Below are 23,855 nucleotides of genomic sequence, written 5' to 3'. Positions count from 1 at the left end.
ACATACATATATATGTATGTGTATATATATATATGTAAATAAATAAATGGAAATTTGCTTAAAACTTAAAGCCTGGAAACAGGTTAGAATTCTGTTCAAATAGTAGGTACATGAACCTATTGACAGTTCAAGACAGGACAAAAACTCTTAAAACTGGACAACAAAGCCTAGTAGAAAAGCAGCAATATTTAAATTTTTATACTCTTGAGAACTGTGCCCAGATCAGAAAAAAGAACGTTTGGCACCTTCGGATGCCCTCTTCCAGTTGCTGCCCCCTAGAGGTACACACGGTATATTGTTTGTTTCAGCTTCGTACAGTTCATTTTTGTATTGTTACCTGTGGCTGCAGCATCCCATCATGTATTCTATGGTGTGACTGGGACGATTACAAGAACTCCTTTCTCTACTTGATTACTAGTTTGTATTCTTGTTTATTTTTCTTTTTTCTTCCTTGTTTCCTCCCCTTTTATATATGTAAAGATGTAAATTGGTGACTTACAGTATGTCAAACATGGTGAAAGGTGTTTTACTTGAGTTATTTCAGTTAATTCTTTACTAAAACATGGCCTAGTGAGGTATCTCTTTTTCATTTACTCATGGGATATCCAGGCTCAGAGAGGGTAATTACCATCAGCCCAGCAGCACAACTATTAAGTGGGAGAGCGATAGCTTACACCCTCTTTCCTCCTTCCTACACACATAAGGGTATCTGGCCAACATATGGCCAAATGCTGAACTTTGTGTCCAAACTGGTGTAGAACTGTAAAATAATAGTTGATGGGTCATGCATAGGCAATCCTTGGAAAACTCAACCTACTATTTAAACTAAGAACTTGAAATCTCCTTTTTCTAGGGAAAAGTGCAGAAAATTAAATATTTATGTGATTAATCAGATGCATCACTGAACTAGAAACTCTGAAACTCTGAAAACCAACTAATAAATAGACTTAGAACAGAATAAACAAGTTACACACAGAGACTTTTAAAAGGAAGTCCCCAAAATGTCCCAGCACCTGATAGTGGGGCTTGTCACTCCAGTGTGCACTTTGGGTTCTTCTGGATTCCTGCTGTAAAGTAGTTGAAGATAATTCCATGTTACAGGGCAAATGAAAAAAAGGGAAATAATTAAGGATTAGTGCACTCTGTGATTAATGATATTGTATAAAGCAAATGTTTCAGAATGTTTATTTAAATGCTACCTTGCCTGCAAAAATGCCAAATACCTGCTATTCTTTGGAACTTGGATCTTCTAAAAATAATCGCCCAGTGAAGGCTGTGTGAAGCCCACACACAGTTTTTTTTGCTACACCTTGTAACGTGACCTACTGGGATGTTGGCTGGTCCATGGCAGTGACTTAATTTCACATTAATCAACAAGTCCTTTGTGGTCCTAAAGGAAAAAATAGAAAAATGAAATAATAATAGAGAAATGAAAGTTGTTTAGTTAGTTGGGTTTTGTTTTTTGTTTTTATTTTTTACTTTTTGAAAGCATGTCTTTAGTGAAATTTTATTAAATTAGTCCCATGAGATATTACCTCTATTCTACAGACAAGCTGAGCCCTAGAAACTCAAATATCTTCATACACAAGTCAGATCTGACTCTTCAGCCAATACTCTTAGTTCTTCATCTAGTGCTACACGGTTCTGCCAAGGTCATGGTCTCTTTTCTGTAAGCCACAGGGACTGAACTGGATTGCCACAGAGGCTACATCCTTCAGGCAAGAAGCCTATTAGGAAGAGGTAAATGAAGATGTTAGAGTTCGGAGCTCAAAGACGCTCAAAACCAAACCGGGTTGCAAAACAATTTTATTATGTGATATACAGGTACATGCACACATATCTATGTATGTTTGCTTAAAACCAGTAATGATAATTTTCAGGGGTATATTAGGGTTCTCCAGAGAGACAGACCAATGGGGTGAGGGTGTATGTGTGTATGTAAAAGCTAACTAAGTAACTTTGGCCTGAGTTGATAGTGCAGTCTTGAATCCAAAGGCTAGAAACTCAGGCATAAATTCTGTGTTATATTCTTGAGGCAGAATTTTCTTCTTCTTTCGGAGACCTCAGGCCTTTGACTGATCGGATGAGACCCACCCACATTATGGAAGGCAATCTGCTTTACTGATTTAAATGTTATTTTTATCTAAACAACAACAAGGAACTTTCAGAGAATAATTTCACAGGTTCATAATTTTTACTTTAAAAAAGTAACTAGGAAAGGACCAGCACGGAGTGTAGTGGTTCAGATGTTGGACTCCCACATGGCCAGCCATGATGTGAGTCCCAGACCCAGTGGCTTGGGAATCATGCCAGGCATGTGGTATGCACCCAGGATCCTGAGAGGAGAATGGAGGAGAAGGGATTGTAGCATGACCATCTCCCCTAAAGGGCGATTTCTCACTTTCCCTCTATCTGTCTCAGACCAGAGTACATTCCCTATGGCAAAAATCTTAAAAAAAAAAAAAAAAAAGAAAGAAAGAAAGTAACTAGGAATAAATTAGTTCATTGATATAAAACAAAGTATCTGTATCATGTCTAACAGAACCATACGTGGGGCCACTGAGTCACTTCACAGTGATTTGGGGCAGTATTTGCTCTTTTCTGAGCATTCACTCTGGCAGTTTACATTTCCTTCATTGTTTTAGTATCCGGATCCCTCCCTGCCACTCATTTTGTTACATATTCCAAGAGCTGACAAGGACCTCAGTGTGGTATTTGTAACTTTGTCATGTGGTTGTCCTTGCTTCAAGACACTCACAGCCACCACTCACTGTATCCATTCCAGAAATAGATGAGTAGTGTGTACAGTAAACAGCAGTGTGTGTGTGTGTGTGTGTGTGTGTGTGTGTGTGTGTGTGTATGAGAGAGAGAGAACTAGGTCTCACCTTACTTCCTGCCTGTGCAGGTCTTCCCTCTGACATTATGGCAGAATGAAAGAATTAAAGTCCATCCACAGTGGCATGTACTGGTAGGTAGGGTGCTACTGCTTTGCAGCTGAGGCCATACGGAAGGCCCAGGTTGGATTCCCTGCCCAACCTAACAAGTAGGCACTGTAGCACACGCTTTTAGTTCCAACTATTCAATAACACTTGGAAAGCTGAGGCAAAAGGATTGTGACAGAGTAAGACTCTTGTCTTAAACAAACAAACAAAAGTCTATTTGAGCCCTCAGGTAGCATAAAGGCTAAGGCTCTGGCTCCCACATGGCCAACTGCATGGTTCGAGTCCCAGGCCCGGTGACTTGAAAATCATGCCAGGCAAATGTACTTGTGTGCCTAATATCCCAAGAGGAAAATGGAGGAGAAGGAATTGAAGCATCTTCCCTCAGTGGAGGGAGAGAGGGGTGATTTCTCATTTCCATTCTCTCTCTAGCAAGCACACATGCCCTATAGCAAAATCAAAAATAGTAATACACTAATTTTTAAAAAGAATTCATATACAGTGTATTGAGTGTGTTTCATCTGGCTTAATAATAGATAAGGTACGATATAAATGAAGTCCAGTTAGGGCCAGTCCTGGATCCTGTTGGTGCATGTGCCCAATGTCCTAACAAGCTGAAGGGCAAGGATATAGAGCTCACAGCATGACAGCATGAGGCCTCGTCAGGGGTGCATCTCTCTCTCTCTCTCTCTCTCTCTCTCTCTCTCTCACTCTTTCACACACACACGAATGAAATCAAATAACACTTTTTTATTACATTTTACGTCTTTAGTTACCTGCTCTCTCCTATGTGGTTTTCAATTCTGCTGTTGTGTTTTTAGTCACCCTTTTTATTCCATCCTATTCCTGTCTCATCTCTGTTTATTCTTTACTATAAGTATTGCCTGTGTGTTCTTTCTTTCTGTTAAAATTCCCAACAGTGTACTGAAAATGGCTATGAACTCTTACAGTGGATTGCCGTTCCTCTAAGCTATCTTCATGTTTTTTTTTTAATTTATTTTAATAGTAGATTTTTGGGGCTGATATGTGGAGCATATGTGGGAGAAATAGAAGTTTCCTGAGAGAGAATAAAAATGTAGAGCTTTCTAAATATGCATAGAAGTCAGTGTTGGGGCCAGCCCTGTGGACTGGTGGCTAAGGGAGCCGGATCCCACATGGCCAGCTACATAGTTTAAATCTTGGCCCTGGGGACTTAAAACAGATCTTGGGCACATGTACATGCATGCCCCAAATCTTTACATGATAGAGAATTTGGGCACATGTACATGCATGCCCCAAATCTGTACATGATGGAGAAATGGAAGAAAAGGGATTGCAGTGTGATCATGCCCCATGGTATTTTCCCTTCCTCCTTCTCTCTCTCTCTCTCTCTCTCTCTCTCTCTCTCTCTGTCTCTTTGGTGAATACATATCTCCTCTGGCAATTGTTTTTTTTTTTTTTAGAGAGGTTTTTTGCTATAGAGTGCATGTGCTTGGTGGAGAGACAGAGAGACAGAAAGTGAAAAATCATACCCTGAGGGGATGGCCATGCCGCAATCCCTTCTTCTCCAGTCTCCTCTTGGGATCTTGGGCATGCACACACTTGGGCCCAGCGTGACTTTTAAGCATCTGGGTCCGGGACTGTAATCATAGTGGACTTCATGGGAGCCCAGCAACATAACCATTACGCCATCTGCCGGTCTCCCCTCTGGCAAATTTTTAAAATAATAAATCATTGTTGAATGCACACATCTTATAGTAAAAATCTCTCTCTCAAAAAAATAAGTCATCATTGGCTTTTTCACCCTTGTGTCATGATCATCTCTTCCTCTACCCTGCCTCCTGTATCACCACAATCTGGAAGCTGACTTAGGCACACGTTAGTACATTAGAGAATTAAAGGTTCATCCTCAACAGCATGCCCCCTCTCACTCACTGCCCATATTAATTTCTATTTCATTTCATCTACCCCTCACTTGACCATGAACCATTCATTGTCTTATGCTTTTTTGGTGACACAGTTATTCACCTTTGACTTGCAAAACCCAAGTTAACCGTGTTTCATTAATGATATTTTAGTCTTCCTAAGCACACACAGTCTTCATTAGTCATGGCACCTTTCACAGAAGCTTTAAGCAAATATTCTTGCCACTGGGATGGAAGCACAGGGATTCAAACCTTTCATTCTGGAATTGGAAAGAAGCTTTATCTGTTCCAACCCCTACTTTCTTTCCTCAAGATCTTTGTCAATCTTAGAAATTCTGCATTTTAGAAATCCTTGATTTTCTTACCTATAAAGTGAGGATCATGGTGGTAGTTACCTCACTGAATGTTAGCATGATAGTACAGTACAGATAGTAGTATTCACTAAATGCTCAAAAAATAACGACATTGGGACCAGCAGTTAGCGTAATGGCTATGTTGCTGGACTCTCACGTAGTCGACCGTGGTTCCTGTCCCAGACCTAGTGGCTTAAACTCATGCCGGGTGTGTGTGTGTGTGTGTGTGTCCAAGATCCTGAGAGGAGAATGGAGGAGAAGGGACTGCGGCGTGGCCATCCACCCAGGGGGCGATTTCTCACTTCCTGTCTCTCTGTCTCTCTCTGTCTGTCTGGCGAGCGCACGCACCCTATAGGAAAAAAAAAAAAAAAAACCTCTTCAAAAAAATAATAAAATAACGACATTAATAGTAATACAGAAGGTCTTGTTTTTCAGATCTGTTCCTTTCCATTCATTGAACTTAACATGGACAGTGATACAAATTAAAAGCCAAACACATATATATTTTAAAATCAAATTGCAGCTAGAGTCATTTTAAATACAAGAGGAAAAAGTATAGGAGGCAGAAGGGAAAGCAAGTGGTCATTTTGTTGTGACTCTACATACGTCATGCTAGTACCCAACAGGACAGAGCATTGCAGTTAACCCTCTACTCAACAGTGCCCTTTTCACCACCCTCCCATTACCTGGTAGTATCAAAATTCATGCAGGTATTTTCATTATCGGTATTTTAGTACATGCTTCCTGGTCTTTCAGTGAGGCTTTTAATATGATTTGTTTTTCTTCTGTAAAATTCTATTTTCCAAATGTCAAGTTATGCTGTCTGATACTATAGATTATCCATCATCTTGATGTGGTAGAGAAATGCTTGGAGGATTTTCCATTGTAGCCATTCTACAAGATAGAGTTGACCCAGGCTTATGATTCTTGCTCATGACTTTGAAAAATTTGTCAGAACTTGTTTCATGATTGGGCCTTGATACACACAGTCTATCAGTGGCTTTTTAGTTGAGGTTCATATAGTTTGTTTCCATGATTCGAGAGATGGCTGGATCTCATGGAACTCTACATGATGAGGGACCATCATTTATACAAAGCCGATTCCGCTTTCCTTTACCTTGCAAAGAGTCCTGGTTAGAATATCTTCACTAATCCTTAAGATATATAGTTTTGTTTTGTTTTGTTTTTTGAGAGATTTTCACTGTAGGGCGCGTGCGCTCACCAGACAGACAAAGAGAGACATAGAGACAGAAAGTGAGAAATCACCCCCCAGGGGGGATGGTCACGCCGCAATCCCTTCTCCTCCATTCTCCTCTCAGGATCTTGGGCACGCACGCACACGCACCCGGCGTGAGTTTTAAGCCACCAGGTCCGGGACACGAACCGCGGTCGACTACGTGGGAGTCCAGTGACATAGCCACTACGCTAACTGCTGGTTCCCCAGATATATGGTTTTTTTGAAGGACCCAAATATTCTCAAATACTTTTGTAAAACACTGAGTTAAAGTTAATGGGATCTTATATAACATTTCCCACTAAAAGAAACCAGGACTCATTCAAGGAAATGGTTGATTCCAGGGTCTTGGAAGATACAAGATAAGCTCAGCATATCTGTGGCTGATAATAAGGAGGTGCTAACTTTTTTTTTTTTTTTTAAATAATGGGAATATAGCAGAATGACAGAAGAATCCTTTTGAAGGGTCTCCTGCTGAGAAAATCTGGGACAGTTTGAGAATCAACATAAATGATGTTAGTACTTCAGTGGAATATAATAATAGATTGAATAAGATAAAAGCAAAACAAAATGAGTCCATGTGGATATAAATAAATGAATGAGAAAACAAATAAACTATAGGGAAGAGAATGCTATTTCTTGTGTAAGAATGCTGTTAATGAAAAGAGGAAGAATGGTGGCATTAAGAAAACTATCAATAGTTATTAAGATTGTTAGTAAAAGTTAGATGAGGATATTTATGTAATCTCAAAATAACTCTCTACAAAGTGCTTTTTAATTACAGAAGGAAAATTAACTTTATAGCAGAGAAGCCTGTCATATATCTCCTCAATAAGTTATCAAGATAAATACTCTTGGCCCTGCTGTGATAATGCAAGTGGTGGGACATCCATGTGAGGCTAGAGCCACACGGGAGGCCCATGCTTGGTTCCTAAACAGGTCAGGCACGGTAGTGCACATCTGCAATCCTACCTAACTGGGAGGCCAGTGCAGGAGGCTCACAACTGGTGAGACCCTGTCAAAATACCTGCTTTCCCTCTCCTTATTTTTCACCCCCCCCATTAAAAAAGTTATAAACTCTCCAAATATTCAGATAAACTCACATCATGTGTTTCCTGATGCACCAAGAAGACACAGCTACTTTAGTAACCTGTGCAAAGTATGTTACCTGAATTTTATCATGAGAAACCATGAGACAGACCTCAGGTCTATGAAATAACTGTTATGCACAGTTCAGAATGTCAGCATATAGAGAGGCAAAGGCTGAGCCACTGTTCCAGGTGAAAGTGGAGGGTGAGAGGTTTAGGTATGAAGAGACAGTGACAGCCAAAGTTGAATCCTAGATTGGATTCTGGACTAAGAACCAAAGTTTGGCCTATAATGGGCTTTATTTGGGCACTTGCCAAGATACGAAAATGGGTTACGAATTAGAGAATAATATTATCTCAGTGTGAATTTGTTAATTTTAATAATTCTATTGATGAAGAGATTGTCCTTATACTTAGAAACTAGACTTCAGTATTCAATGGTAAAGGGACATGTCATCTCCCACTTACTCCCGAATGACTGAGAAAAAAAGATATCGTGCGTGTATGCGTACATACAGAGAGGGCAAATGAGGTCAAAACATAAATAACTGGTGCTACTGGGTAAAGGAAATATGGAACAGTTACTGGCTCTCTCTATTGCTGGATTTTCCATATATTTTCTCCAGCTTGTTTGCACCACATTTTTTTTCACTTAGATTCCCATTATTAGAAAGAATACACTGGGAAAACGCTAAAGAGAGGGCTGTGTGTATGACTTTTGAGAAAAATACAGAACGTTGATGAAAGCCACCCAAACACCTGCCAAAGATATTTTTGGAAAATAGATATCCAAACGGTGTCCAAATTTCTTGGAGCAACAAGCATCACCACCACAACACAGTGTTAAAGTCCAGTTCACTTAGCAAAAGCCCATCCACTGATTAATTCTCGTGTTTTCGATAGCTGCAAACTGTAATGCAATGCATAGACTGCACATTGATAGAAATACGTAGCAGGGAAAATTGGTATTTCAGATCTGTGCTGCTGTTCCCTGTATGAGACATTTTATTATCCAGATGGGTGGAGCCATGACTCAAACACATTTTCTAAAAATGCATTTCTTTACCAAGTTGTAAATGAAAATGCCCTTGAAGAAGTCTTAAAGTATTTTGTATCAGACACTATTCAGGTGATGCATTAAACGATGCCACCCCTGCTCCTGGGCTGAAGTATAAGAAAGCCTTCTGTGAATCTACTTCCTTTGAGGGCCTGAGTTTTAAAAGGAAAGTGAAGTAATTCTCTGAATATACTTACGTACAGGTTCTCTCTTGGGTTGATAGCCTTGTACCTAAAGCAATTGACTCAATACGAAACTGTTTTAATCTGCACCTCATTGAATGTATTTTCTTTTTCTCAGTGTAAATTCATGATGGCTAAAGCTGTCCAAACCTAAAGGCAACACATCTGTAAGAAACTACCAGTATCAGTGGGAATTCTTAGCCCTAAGGAAAACAATTCTGTTTAAGAAGAAAAAAAAAATGTGGGGCTAGGTGGTACCACAGTGGTAAAGGTGATTCCTCTACAAGACAGAGTCACATGGGAAGATTTTTGTTCACACCCAGAGGCCTCCCTGGGTCCCTGGGCATGTGTGTGGCCGTGATCCAGGTTTGGGGCTGAGGGTGGGTTGTGACTCCAGACTCTGTTGAGTTCTTGCCTCACTCACTCACTCACTCTCTCGAAGTAAACTTCTTTCAAAAAAAAAAAGACAAGAAAAGAAAGAAAAGTCTTTTTAAAATAAGATAAAAAAAATATTCTCCAAGAAAGTCTACCCATTCTTCTATTCATTTCTGTGTCTGAATTTTTCTGGGAAGTGTCTTAATTTGGGATACTTGGTTTTACCCTTCAGATTAAGAAATGCCACGATGTTACTAGCATCATACTAAATTCGGTCCCATCAGGACTCTCTTTACCTCTGTGTACTTTAGCTGGTCACTCTGATATAGCTTTTCCCACTGGGAATTTATTGCTTAGTGTCAAGTCTCCAAACTCCATCAGGGGTGTGGTGGTTCAGTCTACTACAGAAAATAGCATCGTGCCATTTGGAAAAAAATGGGGAAATAGAGGTCAGGAAAGATAGTGATTAGATGCAGGAGGTTTGATATCTATAAGGAGTTGGGTCATTCTAGAAGATTTAGTGGAATCACAGTCTTAGTAGAAATTTTAAGATGTCTGCCAGATGTTAACCTTAAAACATGATGATGGCAGCCATTTGTTGAGCGCTGATGAGGTCTAAATGTGTTGCTGTGTGCTGTCCACCTACACCAACTTGTTTGATCCACACAACCGCCCACCAAGTGGAAATACTTGACTTTATACATGAGGAAGCTGAGCTCAGAAAATAGCTTGTCTGGGGTCTCACAGGCAAGGAAATAAGAATCTAGAAGAGGAACTCGGAACTGTTCTTTTTATCATATACATAGCCCCTAAGGGGTGCTCTGCAGTCTGTTTTTGTTCTCTGAGTCTTTTCAAATTATCAAGGTGTGTTCAAGCATTAAGACTGTTTAATGAATTTAAGTTGATTTGTCTGTGATCTTCTTTGTTAATATGACACTCTGACCAAATGTTAGAGGAGATATTTAAGGTCGGCATAAGAGGACCTGGATTTTAGACCCTCTCTGAAGCACCACTTCTTTATAACTGAGTATGATAATTCTGTGCTATCTTTATAGGGGCAATTAAAGGACTGAGTGAAATAATGTATGGGATTGCTTTTTGCAAGCTATAATATGTAAAGCATTATTATTATCCTTATCATTCTATTTCTTTGTGAATTCACTGAAATATGCCCCTTGAGCTAATTCTTAAAGCTACTGAGATACCCCTTCAAATTCACATTAGTATAAGAGTTGTTACAAAAATGTACACTTAAGTGTTTCCAATTTTGATATGTGGACTGAATTTCACAGGCTTGTTTTTTACTTCAAGATATTTAACTTCATGGGGCTGGCAGGTGGTGTGGTGGTTACGGGAGCTGGACTCCCACATAGCCAACCACGGTTTGAGTCCTGGACCTGATGGCTTGCTCTCTCTTTCTCTCTCTCACTGTCAGTCTCTCGCTCACTCCCTCCCTCCCTCTCTGGTCAAATTAAAATGAAGTTAAACAAAATATTTTTTTTAAAAAAAGATATTTAACTCCATTAAAATTCTACTTATGGTGCCAGCAGATGGTATAGTGGTGAGGTCACTGGACTCCTACATGGTCAGCCATGGTTAAAGTCCTGGACCCAGTGGCTTAAAACTCATGTCAGGCACATGTGTGTGCATGCCTAAGATCCTAGGAGGAGAATGGAGGAGAAGGGATTGTAGAAATCATCCCCCTGGGGGATGGTTTCTCACTTTCTGTCTCTCTGGCAAGAGTCCATGCCCTATAGCAAAAAAAAAAAAAAAAAAAAAAATCTCTCTCTCAAAAAAAAAATCTACTTATGGGTGCAGCTTAGTGGCATTGTAAAAATATGCTGCTCAAGTGATGCTAGATCCATATGGAGGTTTGCTGGTTCATTTCCCAGTTTAGCCTGTATGCACTTGTGATTCTGGCTGGCTGGGGGGTCTGGGGGGTAGGGATCCTGGGGTGAGGCCTTGTGCAGGGTACTTAAATTTCTGTTTCTATCATGAAACAAATAAGTAAACTTAAAAAAAATTGCACTTTTTCATCTTGTGCTGTGCTTTAGGTAATAAGACATTGGTGTTATTTATTCAGAGTACCATAAAAGCAATGTATCAATAGTTTCATGAGAAGATGTGATGTACTCTCAAGTATGCAGGGATAAAATAGCAGGATGGCTGGGGTTTGCTCTGAAATACTTTTAAAAAGGGGAATTATGGTTAGATGAGTAAATTTGGCAAAATTTTAGGAAATAAGGAATGTGGGCTCATTGTACTATTCTTTCTACTTTTATGTAAATTTGAAAATTGTCCTAATATGTCTTAATTGTTCCTTTACAGATGCAGATTTTCTTTTACAATCCAGATGACTTTGACAGCTTTCAAACCGCAATTTCTGAAAACAGAATAATTGGAGCCATGGCCATATTTTTTCAAGTAAGTTCACAGTGGCTACAGTACTTCAACCAGCGTTCCTTGAGTATTTTTTTTAACTCGCTGAATTGTTCCATGTTTAATGAATGCATCTGTTTTCTAGTTCACACCTGTCTAAATGAAAGATATTTCATATTGTCTAATGTGTGATTTAAAATGTAAATAAGTATGTTTAGAAACATAATGAAAATTTTTGCATGAATTATTCTGATTTTATTGCTACTTGACTGGTGCACAGATTGAAGAACACATTTATCATCTAAGTTACTTTGCTGCTGAAGCGTTTTGAACAGGTTCCTTCAGCATATTAAAAGGCTGAAGTCAAAAAGGAAAAAAAAAAAAAGGTGGTTTTCTTTGGAGCAACTTTAAAATTTGACATCACTTACAAGTAGATTAATAAATAGCATCAGTCATCTCCTGAAAGAGACCCTTTTTCATTCCCTCCCAGACATCCCCATGGAAACTAAAGTTTTTATTGAGACTATTTTCATGATAGTATATTTATGAACTCCTGTCCCTTTTCTCTTTAAATGCGATTATGTTGATGAATGTTTATAGCTCAAGTGTTGATTCTACACAGGGAAGTCAGACATCGCATCCTTCTTTTTTTTTAAAGTAACTTTTTTAAAAGAATTATTTAATTTAATTTTATTCATTGTCATTATTTTATTTTATTGAAGTTGACCAGAGAGAGACAGAAAGAGAGAAGGAAAGTGGGAAAGCAAGCTGCCAGATCTGGGACTTGAACTGTGGTCAGCCATGTGGGAGTTCTGCTGTCCCAACTACCAGGCCACCTGCTGGCCCCTGGAGGTCACATCCTTGTATAGATAATGCTGTCCAGGCTTTTCAATAAAGCGAATCAAGTTATAGCAGTGTTCATCAGTGAATTCTTTCACCAGATTGTCCATAGGAGATAGTGCAGGAACTAGGGGAACAGGCATACGATTATCTTTAAGCCTTAACATTTGCTGAAGGACTATACCCAGGTGTTTGTTTTACCAATTTGAAAAGTGGTCTCTTTGTAATAACTCAAAGGAACATTAAAGATATCAGAAACTGCTCCGATGTAGGTCTTTAACATCTGCCTTCTGCTTTTTCATGGAGGTAAAGCCATTCTTGTCTGGAGTATGTTAATTTTACTGCCCTTTTTAGTGAGTACACAGAACCGGAAGTTCCTTCTGTTGCTTATCTCTCCCTCTTAAATAATATTGTTCCTTTTCTTTACTGGATAAAGCTCAAAGGGCAGATTACATGTGAAAATGGAAAAACTGTATAGTCTGCCCAATTTCAGAAACTGTCCTAAGCCTGAGTTGTGGCCCTGGTTTTCACATAGTCGGTTCTGACCCACTAGTGCATCATGAAACCATTTCAGTGAGTCTGGCTCAATATTTTCTAAATAAGAAAACTGAGAAATACAGAATAGAGGGGAAGTTGATCAGAGGGTATCACATATGGTAAGGGTAAGTAGAATTGCAGAACTTTTTTAGTAGTTTATATACAGTGATGCATCCGGAGTATGGCCTGGGTCTTGATATACAGGGAATGTCTAATACTTACTGGGAGTCCTGGCCAGATACTGTGGAAGTCATCTGTTTAGGTCCTGAACTGGTTCGATCTCCCCATAGTTCTGCAATATGCCATGATTGGCCTGCCTTCGCAATACTGGGGCTATATAAATTACTCTTAAACAATTTCCACTTACCTAGTTAAAATCTTTTTCTGTCATTGCCTTTCAGTACGCTGCTTCTCAACCAGCTGGCCTCTATTCCTGTAGCTCAGCTATCAATCTACCTTTGCCTTCTTCACTGTCTTGACTACTCATGCCTAGATCAACCAGTTCCCAATGACAAGTCACCTTTCTCATAGGAAAATACAACTTTAAAATTTTCTTTCTTTCTTTCTTCCTTTCAAGGTTTTTGCCATAGGGTGCACACACTTGCCCAAAAGAGGCAGAGATAGGGCGAGTGAGAAATCACCCCCTTGGGGAATGGCCACACCACTGTCCCTTCTCCTCCATTCTCCTTTCTGGGGTATGAACACAGATACACCCAGTGTGAATTTCAAGCTGCCATGTCTTGGGACTTGAACTGTGGTCAGCTGTGTGGGAGCCCAGTGCCCTACCACCACATCACCTACTGGTCTCTTAAATGTTCTTAAGAGTCCTAGAAGGACTAGTTCACAGTGTACTCTACCCAGATACTTTCTATTTTTCCAGCTCCATAAACTCTTACTAAATAGAAGATCAGTTAGAGTCTTAAGCAGGCAAGATGCCTTGTGTGCTAACCAGCAAAATCCTTCACTATGAGATCTAGGTTTTTGGGAGCCAGCAAATGGCATGGTGGCTGTGGTGCTAGACTCCCACATGGCCAACTCGCATGCAGGGTGCATGCATGTGTGCCCAGAATCCTAGGAGGAGAAAGGAGGAGAGGGACCGCAGTGTGGCCATCCCTAAAAAGTAACTGCTCACTTTCTCTCTCACTGTCTCTGTCTCTCTGATGAGTGCACATACCATATGGCAAAAACCTTAAAAAAAAAATCTAGGTTTTTATTTCTTTTCATTATTTTTAAGGGCATAACTACTGATTCACGTAGGAAGAAATTTGTGTTTCATTAGTTAGGTTCTTTTCTAAATTTTGGCTTGCTTATCCTGTAGACATAAAATAGAGGGCTGATAATAAAAAAATACAGGTTTATTTAGGTAGCAGCTGTGTTGACCTGCATCCTTTGTCTTCCATGTAAGTCCATATGTGTGTTTATACATTTGAGTCCTCACTGTGTCCTGAAATGGAGGGGAAAAATATTATTGTTATTTTAATTTGACAATCTAGTTAGATCCTATATTTTGAGATCTTTGTATTTTGAATGTTCCTAACAAGAATGATAAATGTTTAAGACTTTGGTATTTCTCCCCAAAAGGGTCAGAGAAAATTGGATATATGTTGGGTTGTCAGGAAAATCATGGCACATTTTTGTGGAAAACTACGTCATGACTTTCCCAACAACCCAATAGTTACAAATTCAAGCCTATCTTCTTACATTCTGGTACTGAAAAACTATTATCTATTCACTGATTCTGTGCCAGGAATGGCATTAGTTGCTAATATCATAAACATAATTGTCTCATCCACTTTGGTCTCACTGTCACAATCCCATGTGATGTTCGGTAAGCAGTGAACAAAGAAACTGCATTTACACAAAGGCTGCAGTCTGACTTGGTGCTCATAAACCCACGTATTCATATCCAGAGTGACATGGTGTGCATGAGCCCTGAGTGCATGTCTCTGCAAAGCTAAGTTTGTGTGGGTTTTGGTTGTCTTTCTCTATACACTAGAAATTTTTTTTTTTTTTTTTTTTTTAGATTTTTTTCTATAGGGCACATGTACTTGCTGGAGAGAGACAGGAAGTGAGAAATTACCCTTCACCTCCGTTCTCCTCCCGGGACCTTGGGCACACATGTGCCCAGCATGATTTTTGAAGCCACCGAGTCTGAACTCAAACCACAGTCAGCCATGTGGGAGTCCAGTGACATAACCACTATCCCATTTGCTGGTCCCTAGAATGAGTTTCTTATATTTAAAATTTTTTTACTCTCTCTTGCTTTTCTTCCTCAAAAGGTGTCTATTATTCTGGGTAATTGTGGCTCTTTCTCTGCTCTTGCTCTGATGTATGATAAAGTTCATAATGTTGCGAGAACACCCAGAGATATAAACCTGGACGGTGCACGTGATTGACCAAGGAACAATATGTTGGCCTAGATTGGAGGTTGCCTGCGTATAGTCCTTTGTGGTTCACAAGCATGATTTGTTGAACCTACACAGTGTTTATAGTTCTTTCTTAAATATGGAAAGTTTTACGTCTTGGGGATGTAGCAGTCATCGGGATCTTTGCAGTGGCTGGCTGTGTACTTCGGAGACTGTATGCATTCCTGTTGGAACAGTGTTTCCAGAGCAATCGTAGTGTATGGGGTTTTTTGGTTTGTTTGTTTTTAATCTTTTTTAGAGAGGTTTTTGCTGTAGGGCACATGTGCTTGCCAGGGACACAGAGAGAGAGACAGGAAGAGAGAAAACATCCCCCAGGAGGGATGCCATGTCTCAATCCCTTCTATTCCATTCTCCTCCTGGGATCTTGGGCACGCATATGCATGTGCCCGGAGTGAGTCTCAAGCTACAAGGTCCGGGACTCAAACTGCAGTTGGTCATGTGGGAGTCCAGTGACGTAACCACTACACCATCTGCTGGCCCCCATATATTCATGTTAACATGGTCCTAAGATCATATAGCCTGGCATGTACTATTGAATAGCTGCTTCCATCGTTTGGTAACAGAGTTGAGGATCATTCTCAGGAAAGGTGGTAAGTAGAGTGGCACTTTGTGCAAACACAGGGGAAGGGAGGAAGGACTTTCTTCATGAGTGGAATGTAGCACATCTTGATAGTCATATACAATTGTGCAGATTCTAGCCACACAGCTGTAGGAGCTGCACTCACTTCATAACCACTAAGTATTTATTACAATTTTCCAACACATGGTAGTAATGTGACTACAGGAAGAATCACCCTTTTTATTCCCCCTGGTTTCTCACAAATTGCTGGTGAACTAGCAGCCCACTGGAAGGTGTGGGTCTAGGTAAGAGTGAATTTGGATTTTAAAGGATTGTTTAAATAAATGAGTTTTACATTAAAAAAATTAATTAAAAATAGAGGAAATTTTGGTTAAACCACTTAAGAGAATAAATACTAATTTATCTAAGCACAAACATTAAAATCATTGATTTCCATTTGTTAAAGTAATACCTCTGCTATTCTCTACTGTTAAGTGACTTGAATGGCTGTAAAAATGTAAAATACCAAGTTATTTAAATTTTCTTTAAAAATATTTCATTGTTCTTATAACACCCTACATGTTATTTGCTTAAACAAATAGAAGTATGAAAACCCAGGTTTACATGAAATGGAATCAGTGGAATAATTAGCCAATTTGTGGAAGATACTTTTGTTTTTAAATAATTCACCAGAAAAGGAGGCTACCAGGTAGGATGGTGGTTAAGGTGCTGGACTCCCACATGGCCAGATGTGATTCAAGTCCCTGAAACGGTGGCTTAAAAATCACACTGGGAGTGTGTGCATGCATGTCCAAAATCCCAAGAGGAGCGCAGATGGGTAGGGATTACAGTGTGGTCATCTCACTGGTGTGATTTCTTACTTTCCCTCCCTCTGCCTTTGTCTCCTTCCAATGAGCACATGTGGCCTATAGGGGGTGGGGGATGCTAAGATAGATTAATTAATTAACTAACTCACTAAAAGATATGGGCCAGTCCCAAAGCCTACTGGGGGTTAAGGGAACCAGAGCCCACATGATCGGTGGCATGGTTTAAGTCCTGGCCTTGGAGGCTTGAAAAACCAGGTACATGTTCACATGTACCCCAAATCTTGATAGATTCCAGAAAGGGAGAAGAGATTGCATCATGACCACATTCCACTGGACAGGTACTTTCTCTTTGTTTCTGTCACTCACCAGCAAGCTTATAAGCCCTCTGGCAAATTAAGAAAAAGCAATTTAATTGGCTCCTTTTTAAGCTTATAGAGTAGCAAGTATCCACTACTCAGAATGACTTTACTTGTAACAAAGCCTATGCTTTTCTTAGACCAAGAATAGAATCTTCCGTCTTCCTGAATTGGGTTCTGATTTTGCTTATTTGTTTTTCTTTTCCTTCCAGTCTGTGTTTTCAGAATTAAATGAGTAATTTCAAATTACTCATTTAACACTTCCCTCTGTTTTCCCACCAGGACCAAAGTAGCTTCTAAGCATGCAACCATCTTAATAGATTTCAATTTGACAGTCATAGAATTTTGGTACCCCATTCTGTTGGTTTATTTAATTTTGTTTTCTTCATGAAGGACATGACTAGTAGTGAATTTATGGTTCTTGGGGGAACATACCCTTCATTTTATTATTCAATATCCATATCTCAAATTTCATTTATAGTTCATTGATTCCACTGAAATTTGGAATTATAAATGCATGAGCTTTTCAGTTTACATACTTCTTGTGAGAGAAAGAGACCTCCAATATGGTCTTCTAGCCACAACCTACCCCCAATCTTAGCCGCCTTGAATTACAGCACCACGTACAAACCCACTGCATATAGGGAGGCCTCAGGACATGAACCTGGGACCTCCCCATGTGGCCTTAGCATCACAGAGCATCACGTTACTATTGCACCACTGTGGCTGGCCTTCGTGATTCTTTAAGAGGACTTGAATTTAAAACATTTCTCATATGACATACTTGGGTAGAGTCACTTGTAATCTTGTCACCAGACACAAAGATATGAAATTATTGTTGTGTCTCTGTTAGAGGCCCAGTCAGTGCGTGTATTTCATATACATTTAATAGTGAAATTGCGTCTGATTCATGTATAGGTTATCTTTCTTAAAGTATCTCTTCTTGACAACCTATGTTCAGCAAGTCTGTTGAGATTCCTTAATTGAACATTCTCAGTTCTGCTTGTTCTGAGAGTTGATCACAGAGCCCTTTGGTAATAATTTATGTATTTTTTAGATTTCCTTGTAAATGCTACCCAGAGTTTGACCATAATCATTTGGCTTTCTTTCAGGTCTTAGAGTCTTTTGCCCGCCTCTTCATTTCTGCACTTACTTCAGAGTTGAAAGGAAACTTTAGAACTCAAATATTTCTCAAGTTGCTAACCCATTCTTTATATCATGTCGGTGGTACAGACTGCTTAATTATTTTTCTCCATCTGGAGAGGCTTAGTAATTAAATGAAATGGCAGCACCTGGGATTATTTATAGACATTGAGAAGGCAGGAGGAGTTCTTGATGACTCATCATCCATCCAACGCTGGCAAGGAAGCCTTTTTCTCCATTTCCCTGCATGTCACCCCCCCATCCTTGTCCCCCCCCCCCAAGGTAGATGTGATCTGTCCTTCCTGTGACTCCCTGCAACTCCTAGTGTTCTATTTCGTATTGAAACTGTTGCTTTTACTTGCCTTTATACTGTGAGGTCTTTGAAGACTAGGAGTTATATTCATCATCGTATCCCTTGCATGTGACTAACGATGTACCCTGATCGTGCAAATACTTAACTAGATTCAGCAGAAACATATCTGGACTCTAAAGACTTGCTTCGATAGTGACAGCTTGATAACTTATCAGGTAAGGAGTATTAGAACCAGTTACCAGGAGGAGTAAAGCCTGAGTTAGAAGAATAGAAGCTAAGCTCGAATAATAGAAGTTCTTTGAGGTTTAGGTCCACCTCTTGTTCATTTTCTTTTTCTTCTCTCTCTTGTTTTTTATTTTTTAATTTTGCTAGAGGGCAGATGAGCTTCCTGGAGAGAGCCAGGTAAAGAGAGAGCGAAAGTAAGAAAGCACCTCTCCCCCAATGGGGAATAGTCACACTACAGTACCTTCTCCATTTCTCCCTCCTTTGGGGATTTGGAGCATGCATGCACATGTGCCCAGCATGTTTCTCAGGCCTCCAAGTCTAGGACAGGAACCCTTCAGTCTGCCATGTGGGAACTCAGCTGCCTTCCCTGCCATACCACCAGCTGGCCCATATTCCTTTTCTTTTTGACCCACCTACCTTTTCCTACCTCTCACATCAGTAACGTCCACCTTAACTGTTGCTTAAATTTGTACTAAATAGGATTGATTTAAAGAAAACCTGTCAGGGCTCTTCTACACCATTAATGATGTAAGCTTTAGAAAAATATAGTCTTTGTAAGCTTCACCCGCCAAAAAAGATGGTGGTTATATCATAAGTGTAAGACTCTTGAGTTGGTCAGGGATGTTGAACGTGAAAGTGGTGAGCCTGATCATTCACTGAGGGTGGTAACTCTGGGACCTGTGGCGCCATTGAGTCTACTGTGTTGGTAAAGGGATGATCTCCATTTATGTCTGTGCTTCTGAAAACACAGTGAGGCTTTAACATCTTTTTTTTTTTTTTTTGTAGAGAGTTTCACTGTAGGGCGCGTGCGCTCGCCAGACAGACTGAGAGAGACATAGAGACAGAAAGCGAGAAATCACCCCCCAGGGGGGATGGTCACGCCGCAATCCCTTCTCCTCCATTCTCCTCTCGAGATCTTGGGCATGCACGCACACGCGCCCGGCGTGAGTTTTAAACCACCGGGTCCGGGACGCGACCCACGGTCGACTACGTGGGAGTCCAGCGACATAGCCATTACGCTAACTGCTGGTTCCCAAGGCTTTAACATCTTTAAAAAGTAGTGTATTCAGAAGCCCTTAAAGAAGTGTGTCAGTGCCAAGAACATCTGAATTTATTTGTGTTAGGTTTTTTATAAAGTTTCCCACCAACATGCTTTCTCTCAATAGATAATATGCAAAAAGAGATTTCTATATCATTTTGCTAATTTTTCTTCTGGCTTGCCTCTGTCTCCTTCTTGCGTATTTTCCATCCCAGGACCCCTCTGTGGCAGTTATGGGTTAGTTTCTATGTATTTCAGCACATCTCTGTTTCTTTGCTTTTACTTGCTCTTGCTATTTTTTACATGTCTATCATTTTCTTCCTCTTTCTCTCTTTTTCCTCCTTCAGAGTCTCTAAATGGACAAAACGTAAGATTTTCTCACTTATTTACTGATTTATGCACTCATTTGCTAACTCATTTGTTCATTCTGCAATATTTATTAAGCACATTTCTGTGTTGTGCTCTGAAAATGGCAAAGGCACCCTCGGAATTGTATTCTGCTTTCAAAGCAGTTGGGGAAATGTAAGTCTGAAAAGGGTAGACCTTTGAATTTTTCTTCAGGAATATCATCATTTTTTCATTGGGGCATGCAGGAGGAAGGAGCTGGTCAGGAAGATGAAATATCCAGAGGAGAATACAAAAATTATATCTGGCGTATAATTTAGAATGGTAAATATTTCATTTTGAGAGCATGAGTTTCCTAGAGGTGATTTTTAGATTTGGAATCAACCTTCTCTACTTTTTATTTCCATTTTTCTTCTTTCTTTCACTCATCAACCAAGAAAAACAGTACTATTAAAGTATAAATTATTCTTTTTATTCAAGGTGATCCAAATTGATCTTATTCTTTTCTTTAACCATGCCCACTGAGCCTTGTTTTTATTATTATTTTTTTTAATGAAGAACAAATTTTCTATCATTGATGTAGATAGCTCCAAATACTCTTTTACTTTCACTAGTTCTCATGGCAATGTGAAACAAGGGTCCTTACTTTTTTTATTTTTTATTTTTTGAGAGGTTTTCACTATAGGGCACGTGAGCTCGCCAGACAGACAGAGAGAGACAGAGAGATAGAAAGTGAGAAATCACCCCCCAGGGGGGATGGCCACGCCACAATCCCTTCTCCTCCAGTCTCCTCTCGGGATCTTGGGCATGCACGCACACGCGCCCGGCGTGAGTTTTAAGCCACCAGGTCCGGGACGCAAACTGCAGTCGACTACGTGGGAGTCCAGCGACATAGCCATTACGCTAACTGCTGGTCCCAAGGGTCCTTACTTCATAGGAAAAGAAAAAGAAAAAAAAAATTAGAAACTTTACTTATTACCAAATCTCATTATTACTCAACCTTTCCACTCAACCCAGTAACTATTTTGGGGTCAGAGACATAGCCATTACGCTAACTGCTGGTCCCAAGGGTCCTTACTTCATAGGAAAAGAAAAAGAAAAAAAAATTAGAAACTTTACTCATTACCAAATCTCATTATTACTAGACCTTCCCACTCAACCCAGTAACTATTTGGGGGTCAGAGAATGTGTGAGTTTGTGTCAGAGAGTGCTGACAGAATGTTTAAAATTCCCTTATGCTGTTTTTCAGGATAATCATAGTAAGCTAATATGATTCTTAATTTATTCCTTTTCAGTTGCTACTGTTTGAATATCATTCTTCTCACATTTTCCACATCCTTGGATTTATCTAGTTATAAGTTCAATTCTTTCACTACATTACCTAGAAGTATAATTTCAGAATGTTTTGGGTTGATTAAGAAGACTTTTTTTTTTACATACACACAAAAATTAAAATACATATGTTCCAATTAAACTATTTTAACAGGTAATTGATTTCATAGGACTTACCATTAAGTGAAGGCCAGAGTCATTCTTAATGTTCAGATGCAATTTTGGAATAGATTTGTGGATGTACAACATTGAATTTATAGCCTATCAGGTGTTTTCAGTACGTCTTCTATCTGCTAATGGCCTGTAATTCAAATTTCCTCTTAGTGGATATTACAGAGGACTATTTAATTATTGGCGAAGCATTACATAATTAAGAGACTTTGAGTTCTTTGAATGTGACCATGTGAAAATCTATTTTAATTAAATCATTGCACTTCAAGGACGGTTACCAAGTCCTTTTGCTTTTGTTCACCACTGAACGATAGTTCAGAGTTGTTTTGGCTATTAATTCTAATATAAATAACAGAATATAATTGCTGTAGACTCGGAGAAGATCTTGGGAACTCTGTAGTGATTCCTCCTAAAATGATAGCTGACAGACCTGGCTCTCAGAAAGGTTATGTGGTTTATCAGGGTCCCATAGTTCTTTGGGATCTACCAAGCCTAGACTTTTATTGTTGAGACTCCAAATTCAATTGTTTCGATTCTCCCTGCCTCCACCCTCTCCCGGATTTCATATTTTGGAGTTTGATCTAGTAGAATGCCTTAGTTAATTAGATCTCTTGGGAGAATTCCACATATAAAGAACCTTACATTTTAGGTTTAAAAGCAAGTGACAACTCTCCCCCCCACCAAAAATAAAAGTTGAAAAGATTTTCTAAATAGCATACAAACACTGCTAATTAAAATTAGTATTTCTTGAGAACTTATGTCATGTAAAATGATAACAGCTTAGTGCTCATTCTATATTATTTTACTTAGTCTTCACTGAGACCCCTGAAGGTGTTATTACCTACATTTTACAGATGTGGAAGCTGAGGCATGGAGCCTTTTTTCAATATAGATTACTCAAAATTATATAGACCAATACATGTTGGAACTAGCATTTCAACAGCACCAGTATATAGTCAGGGTCTAGGCTCTTAGTAGGAAACTGAAACAGAAAGTTGGATTTTCTGTTGAAGAGGGTAGAGGGTCTAGTTATCATCATGTGTTTAAGTACTTTAGGGCCTCTCTTAATTTTGTCGATACCTGATGAGTTATCTTTTTAACATAAAATTATATTGCTATTCTTTTTGTCCATAGTTTACAACCTTTGATCCATAGGCTCTGTGCCTGTAATTATTTTATAGATTTGATGACAGCTTTTTTCCTTAGCTTTCTCTCTCTTTTAAAAGGGCTTTGAAGAATGGGGCTGGCAAGTGGCATGGTGGTTAAGGCAGCTGGACTCCCACATGGCTGGCTGAGGTTCAAGTCCCAGACCCGGCAGCTTGCCTTCTTTCTCTCTCTGTCTCTCTCCGGTCAACTTCAAAAAATAAAATAAAGTAAAAAATAAAATAAAATAATAACAATGAATAAAATCAAATAATTCTTTTTAAAAAAGGGCTTTGAAGAGTATCAAATGGATGGTGTGGTTAGATAAGTGTGGTGGGAGTGAACAGTGTGAAGATTAGAATGATCATTCATTAACCTTTTTTATGGTAGTGATTCACATAGAAGGGAGTGAGAGACGTTCTCCCCAGGGAACATGTGGCCATGTCCAGAGACACCTCTGGGTTGTAACAACTGAGGCAGACATACCACCTACATCTAGCCAGTAGAAACCAGGAAGCTGCCAATGCCCCTCAATGCACAGAAAAGTCCCCCACAACATAGGATGAGAGCAGGCCCAATTGTCAGTGCTGACTGAGAATAAGAAACTCAGCATTATGGTTATTGAGCAAGAGATTGAAAACAGCAAAATCTTTTCATCTCAGTAGGGGGGATCAGAGAGGACTTACTGGGTTATACTGCAGGCAGATAGCCTTAGAAATAACTAATACTTTCCAGGCCCCAGACGTCCAGTGGTCTCTGGCTGATCAAGAGTTGGACAAGTAGGATTCCAACATGAAGATTTACTTGCCAAAATATTTCAATCTGCCATATTTCTAGGTGTCTTAGGTTTACCGCTGTTCTCTCTCTTTTTTAACCTCTTCTCTGGTTAAGAGCCCAAAAGGTTTCTGTTCCCAGAACCTACAATGATTTTTAAAACAAGCATCAATTTATCAGCACACTCACTTAGATACAGCAAAGTAAACAAAGATAAGAGCACATGCAAATGCTTTTAAGCTGGAAATCAGTAAGAGGTCGTTTGTAATACTCCAAGATCAATGAATCTCCCTTGCAGAGATTGTAAGAGAAGC

At 39.5% G+C, this 23,855-nt stretch overlaps 1 protein-coding gene across 1 annotated transcript in view; it reads left to right on the top strand.

The window, feature by feature from the left end:
- PTPRG (protein tyrosine phosphatase receptor type G) overlaps positions 1 to 23,855 on the top strand; it is a gene marked incomplete in the record, with an annotated part of 820,292 nt that overhangs the window by 549,850 nt on the left and 246,587 nt on the right. Inside the window, 1 exon segment of the mRNA XM_027775507.1 lies at positions 11,461 to 11,556. Within this exon segment, the coding sequence (XP_027631308.1) occupies positions 11,461 to 11,556 (96 nt within the window).

Source organism: Tupaia chinensis, unplaced genomic scaffold, assembly GCF_000334495.1.
Source record: "Tupaia chinensis unplaced genomic scaffold, TupChi_1.0 Scaffold000569_1, whole genome shotgun sequence".
Lineage (NCBI taxonomy): Eukaryota > Metazoa > Chordata > Mammalia > Scandentia > Tupaiidae > Tupaia > Tupaia belangeri.
Note: the sequence above shows the minus strand (reverse complement) of the source record. Positions and strands in the feature narration are given on the sequence as shown.